Raw genomic sequence first — 13411 nt, 5'->3', positions numbered from 1 at the left:
GTAATTATGATTAATTTGTTGAAAATTGGAATAATTTAGAATTAATTTGATTTTCATAATTACTTAATAATTTAATTAGATACCTATGATTAAAAACCACCATAAAAATTGTAAATTTGTGTTAAATTTTAAATTTTTATGACCTAGACTTGAATCCATGTTAATCGGAAATCAATTAATTAATAAATTTTCGATTTTTCGCCCTAAAATTATGAAATTAATATGATTTATTAATTTGTCATTAATTTTGAAAATAACATTTTTAATTTTTTATGCGATTCGCTCATATAACTTGCACGCACAAAACAATGGACGCTACGTGTTACCCTTAAGGGGTGTTGTATAGTGCGGGCATGTGACGACGAGTAAGGGAGCTCGTCTCCCATGCGGTACGAATGCAATGAGCAAGGCTATGGTGCACGAGCACAAGGCAGCAGCCCTGCCTTGTGTCGTGTGCTGTGTGCGATGGGCGAGTGGGCAAGGGCGAGAGCAAGGCAGCGAGCAGTCGCGTGCAACGCGCACTGCCTCGCGCAGCGATCGAAGCCTCACGCGCAGCGAGCGCTGGCTCGTGTGCGACGAGCGCTACGACTTGCATCGAAGCCTCGCACGCAGCGAGCGCTGGCTCGCGTGCGACGAGCGCTGGCGCGCGCCCAGCGATGGTGAGCAGCGAGCGTGCTTCGATGATGCCTTGCAATGCAGAGCAGCAGCAGATGCGACGCAGCACATAGGCTGCATGCACATGGCCAGCGATGGCTGCGTGCGTGTGGCCTATGGCTGTGCGTTGCATGGTGATGTTGCGTACCTTATGTTACGATTAGATTGTTTTAAAATTTTAATTTGAAATTTTCAGTTTATGTAATTTTAATTAATTTTAAATTTAATAATTTAAATTATTTTCTTGGATTTTAATTTTGAATATTATAATTATAATAAATTTCATTTATTCTAATTATTTTACTAAAATTAAAATCATGAATTAATTTAAATACGACTGAAAATAAATTAAATATGTGGATTCAATTATAAATTTATATGAGCTTTAAATTTTAATTAAATTTGTATGTTTCCGGTTAGACTAGAAATACATTTTTATGTTTAAAATTAGTAAAGCATATGAATTTATTGGTTTAAGTGGGAGCCCTTTTAATCATAAACAACTTGATTAGAATTAATAAGGACTGAAGAATTTGTAGATTATTGGTGCCCTTGATTAATTTCTGCAAATATTTATGTGATGCATAATGTGTTTTACTAACCAGCTATGTGGGCCATTCATGATAATGAATGGGTGAATGGTATATATTGTATATGTACTGTTTTGCAGGTTATGAAGTGACTAGTATGGCCCAAATAGGATAGAAAATATGGTCTGCGTACCATTAATTTGAATGTAATTGGTCTAAAGTACCAAAATTGTTTTTCAATTCAAATATGGTCTGCATACCACGGAGATTTTCGAGACGGACTTTGAAGTTGAAGCTTCAAGATGAAGTTGGGCCATACTAGATCACATTTATCTTATGCATGCTTTAAGTTATTTATTGCTTTAAATATGTCTTAATTATGCATGAGATTGTGGCTTGATTATGTTGCATGATTAAGGATTTTAGTTCACTTAAAATCTAACCAACATAGTAAGAGCCTTAAGTTCCAAACTTAAAAATTGAGTTAAAAGGTGCCATGCCAAAATATACACTTGCTTGGATATCCTTTACATCAATCTAGTAATAGTTTTCGCTCAGCGAGGTGTTACTTATTGGTCCTAAAGGGGCAAGGTACACAAATAATTGTGAGTACATGTTAGTTTTGGTGAAACTCAACGATATAAGTAAGGAGTCCTTTTATATCGTGGCAACATCGATAGGTTTACCTAATAAGTTCTTAGACGTGCCTATCAACCAAGAATAGTTTCTAGACTATTAGCAAAAGGTTTTTGCTTACCTAAGATGTTTTAGGATTGAGTCGACAAACTGTGCTTAATTCTTCAATGGATTTTAGGATCTTGGAATCATTTTATTCACACCTGCCGGAACACATAACTTGAATAAAATGCTTAATGAACATTGAATTATGCATGTATGCTAGAATTTAAGTTTATTAAGAGAAACTGTGAATGGTTATTTATTTGTTTATTCTTTTCAATTGTAGTTTTAATTATGGCAAACAACAATTCATTCAACATTCGATCAATTCTCGAAAAGGAGAAGTTGAGCGGGAAAAACTTCCTTGACTGGAAAAGGAACTTGCAAATAGTTCTTATGCAAGAAGAAAAGGAGTTTGTCCTGGAAGAGGCGATGCCCAAAGCCGCAGGCGACGGGGTCACTCACGCAGCCCTCAATCGTTGGATTGATGCCAACAAGGATGTGAAATGTCTAATGCTCGCCACCATGAGTGCAGATCTGCAGAAAACGTTCATCAACTCAGATGCTTTCACAATCATCAGTGAGTTGAAGAACATGTTCCAAGATCTGGCTCGAGTTGAAAGATTCGAGACTCATAGGCAAATTCTTAAGACCAAGCTTAAGAAAGGCGAGCCCGTAAATCCACATGTTCTCAAAATGATTGGACTCATTGAGAATATGAGTCGGCTGGATCAGCAATTCTCTCAGGAAATGGCTATAGACACCATCCTCCATTCTCTTCATAGCGGGTATGATCAAATCAAACTGAACTACAGTATGAATAGTCTGAACAAAACGCTCACTGAGCTTCACGGTATGCTGAAGACCGCTGAAAAGACGCTCAAAAGTGATAAGCAAGATGTGCTTATGGTGCGTGGGGGCAAGTTCAAGAAATCTGGAAAGAAGAGGAATGCTAAGAAAGGTGGCAACAAGGCCAGCTAGACTAAGCAACCAGCTGGCGCCAAATCTGAAAAGAGGAAGTTCAGTCAACCCGCTTCTGAATCCGAATGCTTCTACTGCAAGAAGAAGGGGCATTGGAAGAGAGATTGCTTGAAGCTAAAGGAAGATCAGAAGAAAGGAACAGTCGTTCCATCTTCAGGTATTTTCGTTATAGACTGTATACTTGCTAATTCAACTTCTTGGGTATTAGATATAGGTTGCGGCTCACACTTATGTTCCAATCCACAGGGACTAAGAAGTAGTAGAAAGTTAAGCAAGGGTGAAGTCGACCTACGAGTGGGAAATGGAGCACGAATTGCTGCATTAGCTGTAGGAACTTATTATTTGTCGTTGACCTCTAGGCTAGTTTTGGAACTGGAAGAGTGTTTCCATGTTCCAAGTCTTACTAAAAACATCATTTCAGTTTCTTGCTTAGATGCTAAGGGATTTTCCTTTTTAATAAAAGACAATAGTTGTTCGTTTTATTTTAAAGAGATGTTTTATGGATCTGCTAGATTAGTCAATGGACTTTATTTATTAGATCACGACAAACAAGTTTATAACATATCTGTGGCATTGTCGATTAGGCCATATTAACTTGAAACGCTTAGAAAGACTTCAAAAGGAAGGAATTCTAGAACCATTTGACTTAGAGGATTATGGTAAATACGAATCATGTTTACTTGGAAAAATGACAAAGCAACCTTTCACTAAAGTTGGAGAAAGAGCAACTGAACTATTGGGTTTAATCCATACAGATGTATGTGGACCAATGAGTACAAGTGCTAGAGGTGGTTTCAGCTACTTTATCACTTTCACTGATGACTTCAGTGGATATGGTTATGTCTACCTAATGAAGCATAAGTCTGAATCCTTTGACAAATTCAAGGAATTTCAGAGTGAAGTAGAGAATCAATTAGGTAAGAAGATTAAGGCACTGCGGTCTGATAGAGGCGGTGAATATCTGAGCTATGAATTTGATGACCATCTGAAAGAATGTGGAATTCTGTCAGAATTGATTCCTCCTGGAACACCACAATGGAATGGTGTGTCGGAACGGAGGAACAGAACCTTGCTAGACATGGTCAGGTCAATGATGGGTCAGGTCGAACTTCCAATAGAATGTTAGGGACATGCACTAAATACAGCTGCACTCACTATAAATAGAGCTCCGTCTAAAGCAGTCGAAAAGACTCCATATGAGTTATGGTTTCACTAGTAGAAAAAACCCCTGTTGCAGCCCCCTTGTTGCAGCGTACATGTATTAATACGCTTCAACAACTAGTCGGTCAACGCGGGTCAAACCATTTAAATGGTTGTTGCAGCGTACAATTTAATTGTTCCCTGCAAAAGTGTTTGTTGCAGCGTACATTTTAAAAGCCCCCTGCAATAGCCCGTTTTTATTGCAGCGTACATTTAAAAGCCCCCTGCAATAACCCGGATAAAAAAATTCGCTGCAATATTATACTACGGAGTAATTCAGAACAAATTAAGCATCTCAAAACTTCAGCTCTCGCGCGCGCTCAACTCCCTTCTTCTTCCCCATAGCTTTCCCTGCGTCGCCCCCCTAAAAAAAAAAACCATTCCTGCGTCATCAATCTAGCTTCCTCGTCGAGTCGTCGGTGGTTCTGGCCTCCTCGCCAGTCGCCGGTGGGTCCCTTTTCTCGCCTCCTCTGCAGATGCCGTTTTGTTCAATTCATTTTTTTGAGTTCTGTGCTTCGTTTTAGGTTTTGTTCAATTTGTTTGTTCAATTCGTTTTAAGGTTTGTTCTATTCTTTTGTTCAATTCGTTTTTACGGTTCAATTCGTTTGTTCAATTCGTTTTTAGGGTTTGTTCAATTCGTTTTTTAGGGTTTATTCATAGATAAAGATGGGGCGGTGTTGGAATTAGAGAATGGTGGTGGTGGTGGTGGCGGTCGTGGTGGGGTGGAGCAGGGGAGGTGGGTTGACTGTTGTTAATTGCATTGTACGTACTATTGAAATGTGATTTTTCATGTTATAATTCTTTACCTTCATTTTTTATGGTCTTGTTGTATTTTCATCCTATCATTTCCAGAAGCTGTATTGATCATAAATCTCTGAAGCAAAGTGGTGACCTTTTCTCTGAGTTGTTCATTTGACGTTCACTTATTGTTGGATGTACCAAGAACACAATTGATGCTATTTTCTTACAAATTATGGGTGTTTGGAAATATTAACTCATTATGAAATGATGAAAGTAGAATATTTAGGCTTTTGCTTTGTATTATTTAAGTAGACCTTATGACCTAATTATCTTCCTTTCAGGCCACAGATTAATACGGAAAAGCTGTGCAGTTGAATTGGAATAGTCCCCAGGTTTTTTTCTTTTTGTATTTGGCTATTTTATCTTTTTACTACAATTCTTTAGATTTCTGTTCATTTTTGTCATTGTAACAATCTCATTGTTCCTTTCAAGGCGCTTAACAACTGGGGACTTGCACTGCAGGTAATATTTCTCATCTATACAGTGAGAAATGCAGAAAGGAAAGGCTGAGAAGTGCATTTTTTTTACACTAGAAAGTTAGTGGCAATACAATGCTCTCAGACTTTGGCTTTACCATTCCCTGTTTTGTGATACAGGAACTCAGTGCGATAGTCCCTGCTAAGGAAAAGCATAACATTGTTAAGACGGCAATTAGTAAGGTGCAAACATATTACTTGATAAACTCAAGATAACTAAATGATTTTAGGTGTGGGTTACATACGAAATTATGAATATTATTGAATCTTCACTATTATTTGATTCTCTGTAATATACCTTGATGCAGTTCCGTGCAGCAATTCAGTTGCAGTTTGACTTTCATAGGGCTATTTACAACCTCGGAACTGTTTTGGTTAGTCCTCAATTATTCTTTTCTGTTTTAGCAATGCTTGTCCAGTGCTTTCTTCTTTCTTTTATTATTATCATCTGGATATTGTGTTGTATTGAAGGGTTACACGGTCACTGAGATCGGATGATAAGGTGAGTTATGTATATTTTGGGTTTGCAGTATGGCTTAGCCGAGGACTTGCTAAGAATCGGGGGATCAGTCAGCCATAATGATATTTCGCCCAATGACTTGTATAGTCAGTGCGCTGTCTATATTGCAGCTGCTCACGCATTGAAGCCAAATTACTCGGTAAGCTCTCTGCAATTCTGGTTTCTCATCTTCACCCTCCCTGCCTCTTCAGCGGTCCTCACGAAACATTGATGCGGGTAGGCTTGTATACACCTCAACCTTCCTAAATCTGCTTTGGTAGAATTCTTGGTGGGTGTTTTTTTGTCTCTTGAAATTGGACCTATTGGGCTCTTGCGCTTTGTATTTTTCATCCTGATACAACTTTCAAGCTCAGAATATTATTGGAGAAATGCAAGGAAAAATTATAACGCAAAATCATTATGCTAGGCCAATGTATTCCTATTGCAAACAGTTGCATCATATCTGTTTTCTCTGACGAGGTTTCTTGTTGAGTTGTAATTGTGACAGTTTTTTTGGTTTTGCTTTTAAACTTGTAGGTCTACCGCAGTGCACTGAGGCTAGTCCGTTCTATGGTAAGAGTGCTTTACATAAAATCAACAGAAAGTGTACATAGTTCTAGTTACATTTCAGCATTTTACGTGACTGTAAAAACCACATTCTACTTTCCATTTAGTTATCCTCAATGCTAGTTTGACCCTCTCCCCACCCCTCAATAGGTAATCCCTTTACGGCTTTACCCGAATCAAATTATCAAGTACTTTGTGTATGTTTAAGGACACTCCCAGAGCTTTGATCAACTTTCACCTTTCATGAATGTCAAGTGAAAACATATCAAGGAATATAGTAGAGACGTTCCTTAAAATTCTGTTTCCGAAGCTTGACCTTTTAGGGACAGAAATTATGGTTCAATTGATATTTGTTTGATTTAGTTCTCTACTCTAGTTGCTTCTGGAGATAATCCAGTGTTTCAAGGAAGAGGGCGGGGAGGGGGGGAGGGGGGGGGGGGGGGGGGAAAGAGGAAATGTTCTTGCAGACAAAACATGCACCTTTATGCATTTTCATATATAGTGGTTTGTGTTGCTCCCTGACGTTAACACAAGGCTTCTCCTTTTGCAGTGTGTTAAGTCATGATTTGTTCTAAATCTCTCTTATCTATTTTTCAGCTTCCTTTGCCCTATCTTAAAGTGGGATCTGACGGCTCCACCTCCAGGAAATCCAATAGGCCCCCATAGTGATTGGAAGCGGACACAATTTGTCCTTAACCATGAGGGTCTTTATCAGGTAATTTCACTATCTCCTGGCTTGGGAAGGAAAGTGAATATTTAATCAGACACTCCAGGATGTTAGACAGGCAATATTTAATCAGACACTTCAGGTGTTGTGCTTTCCATGGCTCAGTTGCATTGCGTTTAGAGCATTGTTTAGCTAAATAATCCTATTTTTCTAAACATCTTTCCATGTGATATCTTTTCATATAGTAAAAAATACATTTCTTTGATGAAAACTATATGGGAAGTTCTACATCCTGACCTCTTCGTTTGGGAAATTCTACATGGTGGAAACTAAAAAGTTTCATTTTCTTGGTAATGGCTTAATACACTAAGTGTCGTTATCAACTAAAGTTATGGCTAACCCACCACTAATTTACCATATTTCTGACCCTAAATATAATTACTAACCTACCCTCTAGTTAATACACCTCACTCCAAGTCTCCCACCACCACCCACCATCCAAACCAACCTAACCACCCCACGCCACCACTTGACCCCACCGACCAGTCCAACCCCATCGCGCTACCTGACCCCACCACCGCACCCACCACTCTACCACCCAATCTCACCACTTCTTCTCTCCATCTTCACCAACAAGGCAACAACCACACGCAGCCCACGTCTCCGCCGGCAAGCCAGTTTAGCTATTAACGAGCTATTCCCCAGCCAATCTGTTCAGCGAACCAGCCAACCAATTCAAATGCAAACTTGGCAACATCAAAAGAATCGAGATGTCTTTTTCTTCTTCTTCTCATGGATCTGACAAAGCTGACTCGGAGAAATCGGCTTGGCCTCTCCAGCAACAGCTTCCCCAGTCCAACCTCGTTTATATTCAACAATTTAACTTCTATAAATAGATCGTTTTTGCAGAACAATAATTTTTTTGGGTCCCTTTAATTTATTTATTTTCCACCATGTAAAATTTTCCAAACCAGTAGACCACCATGTAGAATTTCCCAAATTATATTGATTGTTGTTTGTCTTTGTTTTCTAACGTCTTGCAGTGAAGTTAGCAATGCCTCTCTTTCTCCCTTTCTCTATCTTGACTTGAGAAACTTGCAAGGATACTGTATTGTACTCGTTTCATCCTTGGGGTTGATTTAGCATCTGAAAGTTACTTTAGTTGGAATTTTCACCTATGGATACTTGCGATGGAGAGCTATCAAGTTCTTGTTATATGGTAGTTTCTTTAATTGGTTTTCTAAAATTTATGGGGACCTATCTATTGCTGTGTGTAACTAAGATAGATATCTCTTAAGATTTTCTCAATTATATGTGGAGACATGACATTCATCTTGACTCAGGCAGTTGGATAATGGTATAGATTATGGAGATATGTTGAGATATTTGACCATTGTGCAATCTGATGGATGGTTGAAAGTAATGTTTCTTACTGAACCACCCCTTTCTAATGCAGATTGTATCCGAACAAAAGACATCACGGCAGAGTCTTTCTAGCAAGCAAGTAGATGGGCCAAATATAAAAAATAGAGCCGTCAAAGTTGACATCCCTGACATTGTTTCAGTGTCAGCATCTGCTGATCTTACTTTACCACCTGGGGCTGGACTCTTCATTGACACAATACACGGACCTGTATACTTGGTTAGCAACTTCTTTTACCTTTTATATCTGCATTTTCCATACATCTCAATGATTCTTTTTCCTCAATGTCTTTTTATTTTTTTATTTTGACATAGGGTTAAATTTACTGAAATGAAAAAGTTTTACAAACTAAACAAAAAATTAAGGTCCTTATAGACCATTACATATATTACGAAACAAACTAAATGCATAAGCTTAACATTCACAAGGGTAGCCGGCTCTTTCCATAGCGGTCCTTGATTGTTTCTCAATTTGTTATGACGATAACTGGAAATTTGGCCTTATAACGCTGCTGTTCTCTCACTGGACATCTTAGGTAGCTGACTCGTGGGAATCTTTGGATGGTTGGCTGGATGCAATTCGTTTAGTTTACACAATTTTTGCTCGAGGTAAGAGTGATGTTTTGGCTGGTGTAATCACTGGATGATTAGTCTTTGACTCTTTGTTAAATGTATTAATTGTATTATCGGTACGCTTTCTTTTCCCTTTTAATTGGGTTGTGTAGCATAGAAATGTTTAATCACAGAAATCAATGTATATTATGAAGAATTTCCTGAGGAAATCAATTTTTTATATGCTTAGTTTTGACTTTCTAGAACTCATTCCAATCCATTTATGCATATTTAAGGCTCATTGTGTCGTTATAGGTCATATTTAAGCTAAAGTGCCATTTTCGCTCCCAACTTTGAACTTAAGAACCTAATGACTCATTTTAAACTTATTATATGATAAATATGCTTAGTTTTAAGTTTCTAAGACTTATTCTAATCTATTTATGCATATTTAATGCTTGTTTTATCGTTATAGGTCATATTTAGGCTAAAATGAGGCATTTTCGCTCCTAACTTTAAAATAAAGAACCTAAGCACTCATTTTAAACCTAATACATGTTTAATATGCATAATTTTAACTTTATAAGACTCGTTCCAATCTTTTTATGCACCTTTAAGGCTCATTAGGTCGTTGTAGGTCATATTTAGGCTAAAATGACATTTTCGCTCCCAACTATGAACTAAAGAACCTAAGGACTCATTTTAAACCTACTAAATGTTTTATATTCTAGTTTTATCTTTCTAGGACTCATTCCAATCCATTTATGCCCATTTAAGGCTCATTGTGTCGTTTTAGGTCATATTTAGGCTAAAATGACATTTTCGCTCCCAACTTTGAACTTAAGAACCTAATGACTCATTTTAAACTTATTATATGATAAATATGCTTAGTTTAAGTTTCTAAGACTTATTCTAATCTGTTTATGCACATTTAATGCTTGTTTGATAGTTATAGGTCATATTTAGGCTAAAATGAGGCATTTTCGCTCCTAACTTTAAAATAAAGAACCTAAGCACGCATTTTAAACTTAATACATGTTTAATATGCATAATTTTAACTTTATAAGACTCGTTCCAATCCATTTATGCATATTTAAGGCTCATTGTGTCGTTTTAGGTCATATTTAGGCTAAAATGACATTTTCGCTCCCAACTTTGAACTTAAGAACCTAAGGACTCATTTTTAAATTATTATATGATTAATAAGCTTAGTTTTGAGTTTCTAGGACTTATTCTAATCTACTTATACCCAATTAATGCTTGTTTGATCGTTATAGGTCATATCTAGGCTAAAATAAGACATTTTCGCTCCCAACTTTAAAATAAAGAACATAAGGACTCATTTAAAACTTATTACATGTTTAATATGCATAATTTTAACGATCTAAGACTCGTTCCAATCTATTTATGCACCTATAGGCTCATTGGGTCGTTATAGGTCATATTTAGGCTAAAATGACATTTTCGCTCCCAACTTTGAACTAAAGAACTTAAGGACTCATTTTAGACTATTAGGACATTTTCATTAGTTTCTTGAATGTTAAAATGTGATATTTAATTTGTATTTAATCTAATGTTTAATTTAAATTTCTGTTTTTGTAAAGGTCTACACTCCGAGGATTGCGCCTTATGCGAGGAATTTGATGTGGTTCGTGAGCAATGGGCTAAGTTTTTTACCAACAAGTATTTATTATTGGCTTTAGCGCGCTTGATCGAGTTGGTTTAGTTGTTATAGAATAAATTTTATATTAAAATGTATGTTTATGTTGAAATTGGAACATATATTTAAATGTAATATGTGCACTTTGGTTTTGGGATATATAGTATACAAAACTCCAGTTGTTGTTTTTATATTTGTTATACAGGTTGCGTTATTCTATTATTGTTTTGACAGGTTTCTATATTTGGTGCAAGGCACTCTAGGTATCCCTAAACAAAATTAGAATTTTCCCGCCAAAAGTGCTTTTTTGCAGCGTACATATATGTTGTACGCTGCAACAAGGGAAAAAAATTTCGCAAAAATTCAGACTTGTTGCAGCGTACAAATAAATGTACGCTGCAAAAAATTGAGTAATTCAGACTTGTTGCAGCGTACAAATAAATGTACGCTGCAAAAAGTTGAGTCTTTTGCAGCGTACATATATATGTACGCTGCAACAAGTCCAAAATTTTGCCAATTTTTTGGCACTTGTTGCAGCGTACATCTAAAAGCCCGCTGCAACAAATCACTTTTTGCAGCGAACATTGTACGCTGCAACAAGTTCAGACTTGTTGCAGGCCCCCCAGTTGCAGCATACGATGTACGCTGCAACAGGGGTCTAAAAGCCCGCTGCAATAAGGGTTTTTTCTACTAGTGTTTGGAAAGCCTCCAAATGTGTCTTTTCTTAAGATTTGGGGATGTGAAGTATACGTCAAACGATTAATTTCAGACAAACTTCATCCGAAATATGACAAATGTATCCTTGTGGGCTATCCAAAGGAAACTAAGGGGTATTACTCCTACAATACATCTGAGAAAAAGGTGTTTGTTGCTCGACATGGTGTCTTTTTGGAGAAGAATAACATTTCCAAAATGACAAGTGGGAGAAAAATAGACCTCGAAGAAATTCGAGTCAAACAACAAACTCTAGAGAATGCTCAAGATGACATTCAGGATGAAACTCAGAGATCTTTAGAAGTATCTGGTGAGAATTATGGTCAACCTAGAGATGTAACCCCGCGTAGATCCCAGAGATATAGATCTCAACCGGAAAGGTACTTAGGTATTTTGACGAACGAGAGCTATGACGTTCTATTACTTGAAAGTGATGAACCTGCGACTTACAAACAAGCTATGACGAGCCCTAGATCCAAGCAATGGCAAGAAGCCATGCAATCTGAATTAGACTCCATGTCTGAAAACCAAGTATGGGATTTGGTCGATTTGCCAGATGGCTACCAAGCCATTGGAAGCAAATGGGTTTTTAAATTGAAAAAGGACAAGGATGGGAAACTTGAAGTTTTCAAAGCTAGATTGGTTGCAAAAGGTTACAGGCAAGTCCATGGTGTGGATTACGATGAAACCTTTTCACCAGTTGCAATGCTAAAGTCTATTCGGATAAAGTTAGCAATCGCTGCATATTACGATTACGAAATATGGCAGATGGATGTCAAAACCGCTTTCTTAAACGGCGTTTTAACATAAACTGTGTTCATGACACAGCCTGAAGGTTTTGAGGATCCAAAGAATGCTAAAAAGGTATGCAAGCTAAAGAAATAAATCTACGGATTGAAGCAGGCATCAAGGAGCTGGAATATATGTTTTGATGAAGCAGTCAGTGACTTTGGTTTCATCAAGAACGCAGACGAATCTTGTGTATACAAGAAGGTTAGTGGGAGCAAAATTGCTTTTCTAGTATTATATGTCGACGACATATTACTTATCGGAAATGACATTCCTATGTTGAACTCTGTCAAGATTTGGCTTGGGAAATTTTTTTCGATGAAGGATCTAGGAGAAGCACAGTACATATTGGGCATCAAGATTTACAGAGATAGATCTAAAAAGATGATTGGACTTAGTCAAAGCACTTATATCAATAAGGTGCTTGATAGGTTCAAGATGGCAGACTCCAAGCGAGGCTACCTACCCATGTCTCATGGAATGACTCTAAGCAAGACTCAGTGCCCAAAAACACTTGATGAGCGTAGACGAATGAATGGGATTCCATATGCATCATTGATTGGTTCAATAATGTATGCTATGATATGTACACGCCCGGATGTTGCGTACGCACTCAGTGCTACGAGCAGATACCAGTCAGACCCAGGAGAGGCACATTGGACTGCTTCCAAGAATATTCTGAAGTACCTGAAAAGGCACAAAGATGACTTCCTGGTCTATGGTGGAGATGATGAATGAATTGTTAAAGGCTATACGGACGCAAGTTTCCAAACCAACAAAGATGATTTCAGATCACAGTCTGGGTTTGTCTTCTGCCTCAACGGAGGTGCAGTAAGCTGGAAAAGTGCTAAGCAAAGCACGATTGCGGATTCTACAACTGAAGAGGAGTACATTGCTGCACATGAAGCAGCAAAGGAAGCTATATGGCTAAGGAAGTTCATAGGTGAACTAGGTGTAGTCCCCTCCATTAAAGGACCAATAGCCCTGTATTGTGATAATAACGGAGCTATTGCACAGGCAAAGGAGCCTAGACACCACCAAAGAGTCAAGCATGTACTTCGTAGATTTCACCTTCTACGAGAGTTCGTTGAAAGAAAAGAAGTCGAGATAAGCAAGATTGGAACTGATGACAACATATCAGATCCATTGACTAGACCTCTGCCGCAGGCGAAGCACAAATCGCACACTGCAGCTATGGGAATCAAGCATATTGGAGAATGG

The 13411-nt window shown here is 37.8% G+C and overlaps 1 protein-coding gene across 1 annotated transcript; it reads left to right on the top strand.

The window, feature by feature from the left end:
* Positions 1-4733: 4733 nt before the first annotated feature.
* Positions 4734-9257, top strand: LOC110804436 (protein HLB1-like). Its single transcript, XM_056835803.1, is given in 11 exon segments — positions 4734-4805; positions 5126-5176; positions 5277-5306; positions 5441-5503; positions 5629-5694; positions 5851-5979; positions 6357-6392; positions 6984-7009; positions 7011-7101; positions 8510-8695; positions 9012-9257. Coding segments are annotated over 11 exon segments (861 nt in total). The 3' UTR covers positions 9123-9257.
* Positions 9258-13411: the final 4154 nt, after the last annotated feature.

Source organism: Spinacia oleracea, chromosome 2 (assembly GCF_020520425.1).
Source record: "Spinacia oleracea cultivar Varoflay chromosome 2, BTI_SOV_V1, whole genome shotgun sequence".
NCBI classification, from domain to species: domain Eukaryota; kingdom Viridiplantae; phylum Streptophyta; class Magnoliopsida; order Caryophyllales; family Amaranthaceae; genus Spinacia; species Spinacia oleracea.
Note: the sequence above shows the minus strand (reverse complement) of the source record. Positions and strands in the feature narration are given on the sequence as shown.